The sequence below is a fragment of the Oratosquilla oratoria genome, chromosome 34, assembly GCF_046742065.1.
Source record: "Oratosquilla oratoria isolate Oo_2021 chromosome 34, ASM4674206v1, whole genome shotgun sequence".
NCBI lineage: Eukaryota > Metazoa > Arthropoda > Malacostraca > Stomatopoda > Squillidae > Oratosquilla > Oratosquilla oratoria.
Window position 1 is genome coordinate 17,571,842 of NC_134810.1, and position 17,500 is coordinate 17,589,341.

Below are 17,500 nucleotides of genomic sequence, written 5' to 3' on the forward strand. Positions count from 1 at the left end.
CTTGCCCATCCCATCTGCCCGCCCCTAGATGTCGAATGCAAGGCACCACGCAATCGGGACGCGCCGTGACGTCACAGATAAAATCCGTTTGGGGGCAGCGTGTCCTTATATTCTTAACCTGGCTGCTACCGTGAAAATTAATAATGATGTGAGAAACCCCTCTCTCTCTCTCTCTCTCTCTCTCTCTCTCTCTCTCTCTCTCTCTCTCTCTCTCTCTCTCTCTCTCTCTCTCTCTCTCTCTCTCTCTCGTGGTCCCGTAATCTGAGATCTGAAGGGTCGGCTCCTCTGCCGGATCAGCGTCTGGGAGGAGGAACCATCCGCCTTTGCAATTTCGCCCGAACCCTTCCTTGTGGTTGCGGAAGGAGGCCAGTGGAACCCCGGGATCATATCTGCTAATTATGGACAGGAAAACAATATATGAAACCTGAGATTAACATCCCCGCATGAATGCATGCATACATACATACAGTACATATATATATGTATATATATATATATGTATGTATATATATGTGTGTGTGTGTGTGTGTGTGTGTGTGTGTGTGTGTGTGTGTGTGTGTGTGTGTGTGAGAGAGAGAGAGAGAGAGAGAGAGAGAGAGAGAGAGAGAGAGAGAGAGAGAGAGAGAGAGAGAGAGAGAGAGAGAGAGAGAGAGAGAGAGAGAGAGAGAGAGAGAGAGGCAAACACGTCAACGCCAGGTCACTTCTATCACGAGATTACTTTATGAGCGGGGGCATCATCTGGGAGGGGAGCCATGCGACCTTGGAGGGCCACCAGACTTGGCAGACTGTGGAGGTATTTGGATACTAAGTGAGGATTTTCACCACTCGTCCCTATTAGGGGTCACAAAAGGACCTTAATACAGACCTTAAGTACTACACCTACGTATAGCGCCTAACAGTCCGGTCAAAACCACCCACATCTCTATATGATTCCCAGTCGTCTTGCAACTTCTGAATCCCAGTTGTTGTTATCGTCATTATCATTACTATCATTATTAATTCTGGAGCCCCCTTTGAGAATCTGGTGAAAATTATGCACTCCTACCCCTTCTCTCTGGGGAAAATATACAAAAACATATATAAAATACTGTATATGGAGGAAGGGAATAGTGAATATATTATATATATATATATATATATATATATATATATATATATATATATTTCCTTCACGGAGTCTATGAAGCCCATTCAAGGGCCTCTTTCGAGTTCATGGACCCCCCTCCCCCAGGGCTTAGATTCCCCGCTCCAACTTCTCAGCATTCTCGAACGCCCTCGAGAGAAAACCCGGCCGTCCGACCTTGTTCAAAGAAACCCCAAACATGCCTGGATGCCTTCATCCAAGATATGTTACGTCAAAATGGCTTAACATTTCCATCCAGCGATATTAGAGCGTATACAAGTATATCCATCTTTATGCAAGAAGTGCAGTATCATTGACAATCTACGTCTGTAAACCAGGTACTTTCGAAGCTAAGAACCACAATTTACATCACTCACTACATTCCAGTATTGGAGAAGAGCGGATAAAGAACACACACCCTGCTTCACCCTGAAAAAAAAAATCTGGACGCAAACCATCCCCATCCCCACCAACTTCACTGCGCATAATCTCTTGAGGGAATGGGAAGATATCCACCATAAAGAGACTCGACAGTGTAATGTTCTTACTTTGGAATTAGTTGTCACACAATTGCAAATGCAAATGTTAATACTATCACTCTCTTGACCCACGTCCCTCACCCTAAACCCTTCAACCATTCTCAAACACTCACGAGTTGGTTTGATTCGCCACTGCTGAATGGTACAAAACAACACGAGAACTTTGCTCAGCATCCGTTAGAGCAGTGGTTCTCAAACTGGGGTCCCCGGACCCCTGGGGGTCCCTGAGAAGGTCCTAGGGGGTCCGCGACACAATGAAAAAAAAAAAATCCAGAAAAAACTATATAATTATAAAAATATACAAAACTGATTCTGTCATTATAGTGTCGGTGATATCGATATTTTGTTGTGCAATCAGCCAGCACTTCTCTATTACATTTTTATATGTCATAATATTTCATTTGTTTCTTTCTAATTAATATTTATATTCATTCAAGCTTTATTCTATGCTTACAGAAAGTGTGAACTGAAGATGGAAATGTTTTTAAACCGAAAATCGACAAAATTTTGAAAATATTTTAAATGACTATTTTTATACTTTCTTTGTGTAGGAATATGCAAATAGTAAATTTACTGCATTATAATCATGTAATGGGTATCTTGGTATGGTAATAATAACTTTTGATTGGCTGGGGGTCCTCGGATGGGACTTAAATATCTGGGGGGGTCCTTGGCATGGTAAAGTTTGAGAACCACTGCGTTAGAGGACCCGCACTTCAGCGTCGCGCGTCACTGAAGAATAACGTCCTATTTGAAACTTTTTATTCTCCACGACTCTAAACCATCAAAAGCACCTCGATCGCAGTTTTCATGTTCGCTTACAAAGTCAGCTATACCGCCAATGGGGAACATAGTTACCAGTGGTGCTGCGAAACTTCACAATCAGCTAACTCGCCTTATCTTCCATCGTATTCTAATTCCCTACCAATATCAGTCTAAAACACTACCAAATACTACAACCGGTCTAAAATATTTGCTCTAAATTTACAATTAAAACGGAATCTACTGTCCCCGCTCCAAAAGAGGAATACTTTTTCACTCTACGAATTAAAATATTCCTCTTCAATCCGCAACTCTACTCGAGACTCACCCCTTTTTATACATAAAAATATTTACTTAACGAACTTGATCAGGCTTTGTATACAATTGATTCCACGCTAGTTTTATTCATTACTACTCTACACACGTACATTAGGGATACAACTTTTTAATTTTTAATTTTAATTTTCTTGATGTTGCATTTGATGAATATTTACCTCCATATTAGTTTTTTTTATGTTACTTTATTTTGGTAAAAGCCTCCCGCACCCAACATTATTTCATTTTTGCTGTACACAGGAAGTGAAGGCCAGAGGGGGTGTCAGCAGCAGTATCGGTAGCAGCTGTCTGAAGTTTTGCTAGCTGTAGTTATGAGTGTGTGCTGTGTAGACAAAGAAACAGTGACTTTACAACTTTACAGTTCTGTAAGTATTATGGAGTAAGTTTCCTTACCATGTAGCATTTTCAAACACACGCGTTGTAAAATAGGTGGATAATGGATACTTACATATTACTGGATAGTAGATACCTTTCGTGCATTATAATGAAAAATCAAAATTGGTTTACTCTTTGCACATTCTCATTGCATGTATTCTGCTTTCAGATTCAAACTTGCCTTTTAAAAGTAAACGATCCAAATGAGCGGTGGAATCAGCTGGAAAGAAATGGACACGGAATTTGACAACTACAAAACGCCGTCCAAGAATACCAGAAATGAAAGAGGACATAAATGAGATCATGTGCAGGGACATTGTTGGTGGATTTTTGGAGTTGTACGATGAACTCAAATGGCGAGCAGACTGAATAAGATATCTCAAGAACTGCTGTAGCTTTGGGAGAGAGAGGAGACGGAAAGAGAGAGATAGGAGAGAGAGAATGATAGAGAAAGGTGCAGAGAGAGAAAGGCAGAAAGTTCATCAAGCATCACGTAACGTGACGTGACGTGACAAGGCTGTTTTCTCCTGAAAGCCATTTATTCCACGCGTTCGCGGTGTGGTCCGCTCTCCACCACCACCACCACCACACACATTTCACCCGAAGCTGTCTCTTTAATGCCCACGAATAAATCAAATAATTCAAATCACCGCCTTACCATGAACAATATGTCACGAAATGGTATTGCGAATCGACACAATGATGACAAATGATAAGAGCCAAAGGAAAATCCTTGCATCGCCTCTGACACTCGATATTCTCACAAAAATAAACAACTAAAAATGAAAAATAAATAAATAAATGAACGAGAAATAAGAAATTAATAAAATAAATAAGCACGTTTTTAGTGCCCTACGCAAGTATCAAATGCGTGCAAAATAAAGGAATCCCTTCAACAGGAACAAGATAGTGTGTTGTATTCACAAAAATCTGATTGATCATACAATCACTAACTAAATCTGGAAGTGAGGAAACCCGTTTGGTCCCGATTCTACTCTCCAGCTGAATAAAATGACGTTGTAGCGAGATACAAATCGTCATCGTCGTCGTCGTCCTGCTCCCGCCCCTCCCCTGGCGTCATTTCTTTCCCCGCCCCTTCCGTATCGGCTACAAGAGACGAGTTCCGCTGTGCCGCCGAATTGTCTTGGCCCGTTTGTTGACCTCCGGTGTCCTCTTTGCCTCATTCGTTAACCGGACACCCGCCTCCGGCTGTAACAGCCCCCACTCCAAGCCCCAACCCTCTCCCTCTCTCTCACATGAACAGTTGTCATCCGTCCTTCCTTCCTTCATCCGGGTTTAATGGTTCGCAGGTCCCATTGTTCTAAATCTGTTGATATTTCATACTTTTAAACGTTATCAGGATGCAGACACGGTGAAAGAGTGCGTGTGTTCCAGCCAAAATACATCTGGACCCACGACACACGTTTCATCACAGTTACTTTCTTGGACACCAGCAAGGGTACTGGAGCGTGTTAATCACACGCACGACACACACGAGTGCGCGCGCGCACACGTGCACACACACACACACACACACACACACACACACACACACACACACACACACACACACACACACACACACACACACACACACAATATGCGCCTGATACAGATTATATAGACATTCTCTCAATGGCCTAATCTGGATCCGTACAATCCCCAACATTTCTGTATGTTCGTACTCGTATGTATACCAATGGAAATACATATAACGTACTATTGCAGACATCTGAATCTGGAAAATGACATTTATCTATATCAGAACCACGAAAATACATCTTTTGATGGTGATGCACTTGTGCGTACATCATCATTCGTTTTTTTTTTTCAACCTAACGGCATCACCGGAGGGGTTAATCCTCTGCCATGCCTGCAATCCTATTTCTGATTTCCTCGCTGGCGACGCGACTGCCTCCCGGCGACGAACCATCGAGTTTGCCCGTCAGGGACGAGATCCAACGTGGATTCGTCATACTGTTGTGCTGAGAGTGACTATAGGTACGTGGCCCAGTGCGTGCGCGCTCACTCACTCACTCACTCTCACACACACACACACACACACACACACACACACACACACACACACACACACACACACACACACACACACACACACGCACGCACGCACACACACGCACACACACACACACACGCACACACACGCGCGCGAGAAGCTGTGGTGCCGACGCTTGTCGCCCCTATATAGTGCTGACCGCGACGAAAACAAGACGGGAGAAAGAGGCACAACGCGTCGACCATTTTAACAAGTGTCATGGACATGATCTTAACCATAATTTTAAATATCATAAGTCCCAACCTCTTTACATCTTTCTCCGTCTTAAAAACATATATTCTACAAATATTCCTAACCTCCATCATCTCAATTATTATATATCCGTTTTTGGCTCAATCTCCATTATCTCGTTTGCCTCCCGCTTGCGTCATACAAGATTCTCTTCACATTTTCCTCCCCACCCCTCTCTCTCTCAACTCTGCAACCATCTTTCTCTCTCTTTACTTCATCCTCTTGACCCTGCAACCCACCCCTCTTCCTACATTTCACTTGCCACGTCTGCTTCAGACACAAAATCCGCGCCTACCTTATCTCGCCTGGCACACATCTTTGGCCTCAACATAATATCATACCCTATCACACGACTCGTCTTCCTTCCATTCTTGCTCCGTCTCTTTTGGCTTTCCTCCGTGGCCTCGATCATCCGTCCACCCAGCAGCCCAGAAGACTTTTTTCCACTCCTTCCCTTCCTTTCTTCCTTCCTCCCGCGCCATCCCACCCACTCACTCCTTTGTCACCTGTTCTCCGCGTCCGCCCCCCAGCTACACCTCCTTTCCTCGCGAACTTCCCTACCGCAAAGCTCTTTCCCGTTTCACCAGACCACTTCTTCTCCCCTCCCATTTCCAGTTCCTGGAATCCCTTTCGGTATTCAAATACATTTGCACTTCAACCGCCCACTCCCTGTTTCTGCACTCTTCGTTCGTAGCAAGCCACAGCGGCATCCTCTCACTGAAATATTTAATCATGTAACAAACATTATGCATTCCACTGAAACACGCTCAGAGCATATCACGTGTATACTATATCTACTTAATCGATGCTGATGAACCTGCATGTCTGGTGCAGCATTAACACTGAAGGATATTTCGTTGACTTCATGCTGTGGCGATCACGCAGAGGATAGCTATATGTACTGTTCTTATTTACTAATATATGAAGTAAACCAGCAACTCTACTTATGGCTCTAGTTCAGGTACATCTTCCTCCCATAACATATTTTTGTGTCCCTTATCTTGTTACAGACCACGTCCCAGGGTCTCCTTCACTTCTACCGATGAACACATTTCAAAAGCAAGACACCTTTAGATTTCTATTTACAAATAGTCCATATTAAAATCGTTCTCTAAGTAAGCCATGTTTAAACCGACCCCCCCCACCTCTTCATCCCCTCCCTCCCCCCATGCAACCCCTCTTTTGAACCCCTCCCCCCCTGCCTCATGGCACCTCTTCAACCTCCTGTAGCATCCCTTCCCCCAACGGCAGCCTACTCGAGCACCGACCCCACCCCCACCAGCCTTCTCTGCTACTTTAGTCATGTTTGTACAAGAGAGGTTTCTCGGAATTTCAGCATCCCCCGCCGCCCCCCCCCCCCCGGCCTCCTGACTCTTCCCACGGGCACGGGCGCACGAGCACGGAAAAGAAGAGACACCCACGTGCTCCGCGCCCCCCCTCCTCGACCCACCCACCGCCTACCTACACCCACTTTTCCTCCCTCCGCCCCTGTTTGTCAATTAACAGCTCCATCCCGGCTCTCCGTCCCGGGTGGCACTTGCCTCTTATCCCGGCCGCAGCCAAACCATTCCATTCACGTCGGCGCCACTCCGTAACAAGGGTGTGGAGGTACGAGGATAACGTTTGAGACTGTCTGTATTGCAAGCTTGCGTTCGCGCACAAGTCCACACTATAGGTACATGCGTTTCTGTACACGTACTGTCTTCACTTGTAAGTACTACCGTGATCGGGGTCTTCTGTGAAGCTACAGTAAGCGCATTTCCTTACTCCAAATAATCACGATACTCGTAAGTCTACGAAGTCGCAAGAACCTCATTATCTTCGTAAATTTACGACCCGACTCCTCCCACAGGTCCGTAGAAGACAAAGGCGAGTGTAGCCCTTACAAGTGGAGGCGACTGTGCATCGTTGCTTCCTATGCAGTGACGCCCAGCAAACGCTCGCCCTTGACTCCACGCCAACATAACAACCTTGTCACGCCCACAAGAGCCCCGCCCGCCTCGACTACAAAACCGCTCTGCTGCCCGCTACCAGGTGACGACAGCTGATTCCTTACAATTCTCAGCTGTACATTCAAACCACATTAGCACCAGTTCTGCCGACAAAGTATAAATGCATGCGAGTCACCATGTTCTGGATCACGTACTGGACTCGTGATCAACAGCTACTATTCTCCCGAATGAGAAATGTATGTGTGTGTGTGTGTGTGTGTGTGTGTGTGTGTGTGTGTGTGTGTGTGTGTGTGTGTGTGTGTGTGTGTGTGTGTGTGTACTTAGTTGTAATTTACAAGGAAATAACTACATTCGTGGAAACCCATCTATCAAAACTGGTCTTTAAATTCTATTTTTTTTTATTCGACTATTTACTCTACTTGTTCCCAAATTGAAAAAATATACCTCTTGATATCATTCAGGAATTCAGTTTTCTCTCATTATTTCCATGACCTCTTGATATTCTCCCAACCCAAATATCTTCTGTCAATTCTGTTCCTTACTTTCATTGTTCTGAACACGACAATCGTCTTATTTTTCTTCTGTTTCATCATGAAGACAACTACATTTTTTCCTGTTGTTTCCTTATATGATCCGTCTGCTTGGCTGGGAGCAATTTCGGTTGTTGTTCTTTGTATTCCCCCCAAGTCTGTGCCCGTTCTTGTGTGAGGAACACACCAATGCTGCACATTCCAATACGAGGCGGATCATTTTCCGATTTTTATTTTCTTATCACTACGCCGTCCATGATGTAATCGTCATTCTTGTGTTTGTCAATAACTTGTACGTCTCGCGCAAAAATATTATTAATCCACCTATCGAGTGGCAAACCGTCTAAGACCAACACATCAAAGCCTCTGTGTGTGTGTGTGTGTGTGTGTGTGTGTGTGTGTGTGTGTGTGTGTGTGTGTGTGTGTGTTTCACCATGGTCTTGGATCACGTGTTGCACTCGTGATCGACAGCTATTACCTTTCCGGATGAGAGCTCAGAGCTCATATATGGCCGACCTATGGGTAATAATGTGACCTTACACGAGCACACAAACCTAACTCCCCATCCACGAGAGTTCGAGTAACAAGTCGCAGCGCAGCGATATTGAAATTATTTCAGCCTTGAGCGGGATTCGAACTCGGACCGCTGTAGTAGCTGTTGCGAACGCTACCATTGGGCCGTCGAGTCATGGTGTTGGTGGTACGTGGTGTGTGTGTGTAGAGTGCTTGCGTGCGTGATAGATATGATAGAGTGGGGGTGAGGGGAGGGAAGTGGGGGGGGGTCTTTCTAGTTAGTCCACTAGTCCCGTCATTAGAAACACTTCAGGGGATCGGCAGACACGCCTCAACAACACCCCGACTCACTTTACTGATTTCCATTACGGCCAGCGCCAGGCGATTTTAATCAAACGGGGAGGAAATGGGGGGGGGGAGATCAGGGAGGAAACACGTCTTCCGTTTCTTCGTGGACTTGCTATTCAACAGAACGAAATCGTCCAGCATTAGCAGGAACACAATATATGCAAACGCTGTCACCTCGATGGAGTTGTTTGTTATAACACTACATTACTGGGTATTTGCAACAATTTACGACACACTCCCTCCTTTCTCCTTGCTAGCTGCAGCATATATTTGCAAAGAAAATGAGAGAGAGAGAGAGAGAGAGAGAGAGAGAAACATACTCGTACATACATAACACAAACAAACACAGACACAGACACACACACCTACCTTTCCTTTCCACAAGTCCTCGGGCCGGTCTCCTGCCCAAGCCACAGCCCCCCGCACGGGCCTTCCTTGCCCGTGCACTCCATCAGCCCTCCTCTTCCTCCTCCTCTTAATCGTTTCCGCTCCCCACCCCATCTCTCATCCTCAGCGCACTCATTTCCTTTCTTTGCTTCCCGTTCTCTCTCTCTCTCTCTCTCCCACTCACTCCCGGCGGCCGCTGGATCTCACGCCCTCACGGCTTCAGCTTGTCCCTGTCGCCCTTCGTCTTCGCTTCCTACGCATTATTATTCAAATATCGTTAATAATTTCCTGACCCAAGTCATTCTACATTCCTTTTCACTCACATTTACAATACGAATAAATGGGAGTAAACACGGCAACCTGAATATACAGCCCATATTTAGAAGGGAACAACTCAATTCCGGTGACATAAGGGGGGGGGTAAATCGGCTCCTTGAAAATGAAAGTCTGCCAAAGTCCTCTGGTCGGAGGCTTCCAACCCACAAGTCTCCTCTACGACACCGACAAAGGCCAAGTGTGCTTCCAACCCACAAGTCTCCTCTACGACACCGACAAAGGCCAAGTGTTGACCCCCGATCCGCCACGATTTCCGTCCCAGGACCATCTCTGGAGGACCTATGCCACCGCTTCCTCCTGGCGCAAGATCCGCTCTGAACCCCGCAGCAGGTGCTCAATGTCTTAAGGGTATGAAGTCACTTCACCCACGGCAGCCAACTGCCCGCGACTCTTCCGCTTTAAGGCAGCGGAACACTTTGCCACATTAAGACCAACATTATGATATCCTATTGGCCTTGGACCACACGATTCGAGCGATTGCAATCCACGCGCTAAGCTATGCACGAGAAAACCTAATAATCATGCACTTTTTCACGGCCTTCCGATTATGCTGCACGTGCTTCCATGCACATACGGCGGGAATGTGGCAGCTGTGGATGCATGAAAAAGGGTGTGTGAAGATTAGTTTGAGTTTGGTTTGGAGTTTCCCTCCGTGACTTTTCTTACTTTTCCCTTTTCCGGACTCGCGGCAGCAAGGCCCTCTGCCCGTCACGTGCCCAAAGGAGGAGAGACTGGAGGCCAGACCCACACCACAGGTCATCTCGTGACCTCACACTTTCGACAACCTTCACCACAACCCACAATAGTGACGTTACCTCCATCCTAAGACCACCCCCCCAACACACACAAGGCTTGTCCTAGACCTCGCCCAAACAGCAAGTCCATTCCACTGCCCACACGCTAATATTATAAAAAAAAATGTTCAATCAACATGTCTGTTTGTACAAACACAGAGAATGGATGAAGCTATAGCAACGTTTCGGACAATAATGTGCATCTCCACAGGTACAGATCAACCGCAACTACCACGTTCACAAACACTGATATTCAAAAGAGTGCATTATTCCTCTCTCTCACACACGTACACTCAAGATAAAACATATGTCCATACAAGGCTAACACAGTACTAGTATATCCTACTCCAATTACTTCACGCATCTACTACATTATCTCACCTAGGACCCAAGTGTCACTTAAGTGCTTCTTTGCCTTCCAAGACTTACACGTTCACACTTATACAAGCATCAAAGTCAAACACGACACGAGCTCTGCCATCATTAACTAATGCCCACATTAAGAGGGAAAGTATCGTTCCCTGTCGTCAAGAAAGATGCCCCCCCCCACACACACACACACAAAAGTCACCAATCGAATGTAAAACTTCAAACTTCACCCCTTTTCGCCACTGGCTTTCATTCATTTGTGGGTAGAACCTCCGGTTCAGGAGGGGCAAGGGACATACGCCAGGAGACGCCTAGCTGCGGTCGAGGCCGTCACTTTATCCTATTATGTGATTGGACTATTAGGATAGGTAGCAGTCATTGCTGGGAATCGGAGAGAAGAGCGGGACTCGAACCCGTGACTAAGAAGATGCGAGACGAGCACGCTTCCGATTGCGCCACCAGTGCACAGGGCTTAGGAGGTTATAAGAACGAGATGCCTGAACCCTCACAGTTCTCGAGATTTCTCAGAGGTTTCATCATCCTGCAATGGGAGTCCTTGAGTCCGGAAATGTTCCGACCCTCGCTCTACAATGACACAAATGACCGGGCAAATCACGTGACGTTTTACGCGACGTTGCTACACAAGCGTGTACAAGTAACAAGGCATGCAGTACTGTTACGGTTGGGCGTAACACAAAATTTGTATAAAAAAATAAAAAAAATCCACGGCCTCCTGATCTTTCCAACTTGCCACAACAGCTACCCTAAGTCTTGGCAATCCGAGTACACTGGGCAAAGGTGACAGTTTAGACAGCAGCTAGCTAAGCTCCTCCTTACGTGCGCCCGGTTATTATTTTTATCTAAACCACGACAGTAATGGCCCACCAGCTCTCGTTTCCATCCTTCCGAGTTCGGGTATGTGGGCTGTCTGCCACGCCCTCGTGCGCTGCCCGTCTAGCCTTCACCTTGACTCCTCCACCGCTTTCTACCGAAGAAGTGCCCTTCTTGCCGTGTTCTTCTGGCACGGCCACCTACAGAGGACTAGTAGGGCACTGGTTCCTCTGGCCCTTCTGCTTCTTCCGTGGCACAGCCGGATTCCGAAGTTCGCTCACAGTCTTGCAGTATTGTTTATTCTTGTAATATATTCTCTTTTCTTTCTTATTATCAATCACATTTGCAATATAGTTGAGCGTAGAACTGGTAAGGAACTACCCAATAGCCGACAGGAATACCTCAACAATGTCTTATCAAATTATGAAGTCTGGTAGCAAGTCACCCCGCTTTCATTAGATATTTTTCTTTCTACGACCCTAGGGAGCCATGCGAGCAAATTTAACATTCAAACAAAAACATACATATTAGTGCGTAATACTTTAGACACGCGCCCACAAACTCAAAGAGAGAAAGGAGATGATGACACGACCTGTGGTCATCATAAAAGGCAAGACACGCCATTGGTAAGGAGACCTCGTGTAACATCATGGGGGGGGGGGGGGAGAGTGCAGTAGGTCAGGCAACGAAATGGGGCATCAGTGATGCAAACTCGCATTTACCAATGTTCAAGAACAAGCAGAGGTAAGGGGTGTGGCCTCGAAACACAAATGCGTTAAAAAGACTTAACGACGTAAATATATTTGCTTGGGAATATTACAAGTTATTTCCTAGTTTCCCATCAAACAGTGTGCACGGACTTCTTCACTTTTCATGGTATGTCAAAGGTCCCTCACACTCTCCTTCACTTTCATTACACCAACGACGGCCTCCTGTGACCACCACTCTGACCTCCGACCTGACCCGACTCCCAACCCTGCTTCGAGACTGAGTCATGCTTTACGCACCCTCTCTCCCTCCCTCCCTCCCTCCCTCCTTCCACGTAACGTGTGTGAAAGGAGTGGGTCGGTCAGGGAGTGGAAAAGGTGGGTCAGGTACGATATCGTGAAATAGACGAGGGATTGCAAGTAACACCGTGTAGCATAGGGTGAAAGAGAATGAAGAGAAACGTAGAGAGAGAGGAAACGTAAAGAACCAGATGCAGACACATCACACATGGGTGAGGGGAGGAGTCGGGCAGCGAGAAGAGGAGGAGGAGGAGGAGGAGGAGGTCAGTCCCTTTCATGGGCAGACATCAGTTCCTCTGTGGGCGACGTGAAGGTGTCCAGGGTTACGGGGGCAGGAAGAGGAGTGGGAGGAGGAGAGAGGGAGGGAGGGAGGGCGGAAACAGGGGAGGGAAAAAGACAGGAGAGGGAGGGAAGGAGGGAGGGAGAGTGGGGGGGGCGGTAGAAAGAGGGAGCAGGACACGGAGGAGAGGGTGAGGGGGAACAGAGGATGTTGGGATACAGAGCGAGGGACCAAGAGAGGGAGAAGAAAGGAACGGGGTAGAGAAGACAATAGAGAAGGAGAGAAGTTGGGGGGAGATACAGAAGAGATTGGGGTGACATCATCCATTTATGTTTTTCTTTTTCATCGTAAAAACATAAAGGTTTCAGGTCAAGACGCACCTGCCAAGTAATTATCTACTGCAATTGTGCTTGTTGCCGGCTATGAATTTTCCTCAGCTCATGTCTCCAATATTCGATAAAGTCCAACACGATATATTACATATAAATCATGCAATCAAGGTCTTGCAAGGGATAAATATCGTTGTTAAGGCATCATGGCAGGAATTGTGGCAGGTCACTCCCGGGTACCACGAAATACAACGGAAATGAAACAAAGGCCACAGGGTGAGTGCTGACAAGAGGAGAAGGGGCCGAGAGGAGGGAGGGAGGGAGACGGGGAACACGAGAAACGAAGGGGCACAGTGAACAAACGAGGAGGTGGCAAAAAGAAGAAAGGGAAATGTAACAGAACACGAAGGATCTATCGAGAGGAAGTGGGGGGAGGGGGGGGTCCGACATCGATGGCCAAAGTCACCACATGGACGTGTCAGGGCTTTGGGAACTATTTATTGGGATCCCCTGGCTTGTTGGCTTCGTAATGTCGATCAAAACCAAAGCACTGGGCCAGTGAATTACAGTCGGTGGTTTCCCTTCTATGTTTATCCTGTTTCTTACCTTTCTCATTTAATAATTATATTAGCGTTAAAACTGAAAGTGGTTGGGAGGATCCGTGGAAGGTCACATGTCAATCTTGTGACGGACATATATCTAGAAGGTCCTTGCTTTAAAGCGCGCGCGCGCTAACACACGCACGCACAGTATACAATAACCTCGTGTATTAAATGTTTAATAGTTGTCTCAGGATTGGGAAGAGAGCATCGCTGACACCTTCTCCTTTCTTCTCCTACTAATTCTCTTCCCTCCTACTTTATTCTTCTTTCTCCACCTCCTCCCTCTTCTCCTTGGTCCCTCCTCCTATTCTGTCCTCCTCTTAGACCCCCGCTTCCTCTTCTCTCCTCCTTTTCTTGACTCCTCACCTCCTCTTCTCTCCTCATCCTCCTCGCTCATACAACCATGGAACGAAATAGAGCAGCCTTGGGTAAACTTCATCGTATGCCCATGCCATCGCGGCCATAACTTACTCAGGACACAAGAGACTGTCAACAGCAGGTAAGGAGTTACAAGGACGGGAAGGAGAGATACGAGTGTCCTGGTTTGAGTGGCTCTGACAGCGCAAAGGCATTTTGGTGATGCACATCCTGAATGAGATCTTGGAATGTGGTAGTGATTCTGGAAAAGTGACAATGAATGATGGTGGCGAAGGTGGTGGCGAAGGTGATGGTGTAACTGTGGAGAAGGTGCAAGAAGTGGGGTGCTGGTGGTAAGAAAACAACGTATCAAAAATATCAAATACATTTGCATATAGGTGTTAATACCGCGTGGTCGAGCCAGCGGCCTGTGCCTACTCCGAAAATAACCCGAGCCGATGCAAAAATGCAAAAACGCAAATAACGCAAATAACACACACACACACACACACACACACACACACACACACACACACACACACACACACACACACACACACACCATCTGATGACGACCTCGGCAACTGGGCCACGTCTGCAGACCGCGTGACGTCACTGACCAGTGTTGCACGTGCTCCCCCTCAACCCTGGAGCGCATGATGCTCCATTTAGATGTTCTGGCCAATGCAAAACCATTTTATTCTGCTTTGATAACCACCTCAACTGTGCTTTAGGGAATTAATCACAAGACAAACATAAGTAATGTCGACTGCAATCGACTCGATAATTGAACAGATTAACAACTGAAAAAATACTTTTTTGCTCAACTTTCCAAAGAAAAAATATAACCGATACTGAAGAATAAATGTCCATATTTTTCCACATGAATCTGTGGCATCACACAGACCATTTTCTTTCAGGCTTATGAGACACCAGATGCACACGGCGGCGGCGGCGGCGGCGACGACGACGACGAATATCCGTTCGTCTCGAGTAACGGCTCCATCAGTCGCTGCGCACCTGTGCTGGCCTTGGCCAGGGCACCATAACCCTTTCAAGTACAGTAATACCCTCTACGGATTCTGTTCTCTTCTCTTCTTTTGCTGAGACGACATTACCACGGTCAAGGGGATAAACGACGCCATCTCCTCGACATACTTTCGGTGGGCAATGGAAAGTGGGTCCCTCCTGCCCACTCACTCGGGCTGGAAGAAAGTACACACTCTCCAGGGTGAGGGTCGCTTTACGTAAGCCCATACTGGGTATATCGGGCTTTTATGGAAAGAAGCTTTCAAATTGCTGGAGATGCAAAAGGACACGGCAAGACAGTGACTAAGCCAAGGACGTTGTTATAAACCGGGTGGGTGGCGGGCGCGCGTGCGCTAGTGTGAGTGAGTGAGTGAGTGAGTTGAGTGTGTGTGTGTGTGTGTGTGTGTGTGTGTGTGTGTGTGTGTGTGTGTGTGTGTGTGTGTGTGTGTGTGTGTGTGTGTGTGTGTGTGTGTGTGTGTGTGTGTGTGTGTGTGTGTGTGTGTGTGTGTGTGTGTGTGTGTGTGTGTGTGTGTGAGAGAGAGAGAGAGAGAGAGATAGAGAGAGAGAGAATGGGAAGTTACTTATTTACTGTCCTATGTTTGTTTCTAGTGTCTGCCGCTTTGTATTGAATGCTATCGCTTAGTTTGCTTATTTGCAATTTACCTTTTGTCTTAGCGTACACTGTAAATGTTCTCGAATCCATTTTATAGTTTGGCCGCCCACTATCTCCTAAGTCCACTGATGATCGGAAAGTTGTGACCTGCCGTTTTCCAGACTAACGATCCAATGTCGCCATCTTTTGTCTACAGCGTGTCATCTGCAGAATAACTAGTATTCTTCCTTACATAAGAATAATACTTATTCTCTTGTGGCTAACGTCAAACGAATTTATTTCCGTGTGGTAGTGCAAGTCGGCTCCTCCTGTGCCTCAAGGTGATTTTGCTTTCAAGATAGACGATTTTATCAGCTACGTGGTTCTCCGAACCCATGGCGTTACACATTCTGTTCTCGAGAACATTTTGTCCCGAGTCGTCGCTTAACGGTGGTCAGACCACAACGATGTATATAATGTGACAAAAGTAGTTTATTACCTTTCAGGACCGTCCCCCAAGCCCCGTGTAGCCTCACCCCAATATCGTAACCCGACTCTTAATTGTCCCTTTCATAACCTGCGCGGGCGTAGATAAGTTTTCAACCAACGTTATTCCTATCTCTGCCTTTCAAACAAAGGACGCCCGCACACATGCGCGTTGGTGTATTGGTACCGTGCTCGACGGCTAATTCAGCGGTCCGAGTTCGAATCCCCGCCCAGGGCTGAAAAGAATAACAGCACTGCAAGAGTTTCGGGCGCACGCGTGTGTGTGTACTCACAGATCGGACCATTTGATCTTTGCGCTCTCATCCGGGAGGGTAATAGCTGTCGATTATGAGCCCAACACGTGATTCAATAAATTGGTGAATCACAGCTACATACGTGACTATAAAGTCGGAGTGGTGTCAATAAGATCATACATGAACATTTTGTGGTAATTCCTGTAATGTGAGTACCTGGCTGGCTGCATGTTATGTACGATTGGGGCATGCACATCTTTCTCGGTCATACTTTATTCTGTGCTAAACCGTCAATTTGTTTTTCTATTTTTGTCTTTTTTTCCTGATGCTTTACGTCGGTTGTACTTTTTCTCTGACTGGGGTAACGGGGTACATAACTAAATGCAACAAGCAGAGACGGGGTAAATGCCAAGGGGCAAGAATTGCTGTGCATGACACAGACACACATGCAGTTGCCATGCAGGCCAAGGGCGCACTTTCGCGAACAACAGCGACGACAATAACGACAATAACTCACCTGTATGGCGATGATTGACCGAGCGTGCTCGTGCACCAGGTAGGTGAAGGGTCCCGGCACGGAGAGCTGGAAATCCATCACAACACCTCAGCCCCTGCAAAAGAAAGGAGACAACCAATGAAACTGGTACTTAATATAATGCGAATAATTATTCGCTCGATTTTACTCCATTTCCTTGTGTAGGAATGAGAGGGATGGGGGTGTGGAGGGATGGGGGAGAGGGAGTTGTCTTGTGTGTGTATGCGTTTAATCTATGCGTGTGCCATTTTTGATGCCCCCCACCCCCTTTTTTCTGAGGTATAACTTGTTACTCCATTCTGGAGATTCTACCATTATTAAGGACCAAGGACGGGTACGTGCTAATAATAGTGGTCCTGTAAGATGAACAGAATCATCTCCCCGCCTCCAAAACCCATCAACACCCTCACCTCCAGCTGGAGGTGGAGCCCTAAGGGGCTGACACTCGATTCTCAGACCGGGTTGAAGGTCTTCATCAACTATATTTGTATTTTCTTTGAATTTCTACACGTGCAAAGCTGACTAC

General features: G+C 46.5%; 1 protein-coding gene across 5 annotated transcripts in view; it reads right to left on the reverse strand.

The window, feature by feature from the left end:
* The window catches only part of LOC143018080 (uncharacterized), a 176,579-nt gene that overhangs the window by 32,776 nt on the left and 126,303 nt on the right, over positions 1-17,500 (reverse strand). For 4 of the 5 annotated variants that reach the window (XM_076173180.1, XM_076173183.1, XM_076173181.1 and 1 more), the window contains one exon: positions 16,957-17,050. The exons of the other annotated variant lie outside the window; for it this stretch is intronic. In XM_076173180.1, coding sequence (XP_076029295.1) covers positions 16,957-17,034 — 78 coding nt within the window. In that variant the 5' untranslated portion in view covers positions 17,035-17,050. The remainder of the gene's footprint in view (positions 1-16,956; positions 17,051-17,500) is intronic. 5 annotated transcript variants of the gene reach the window in all.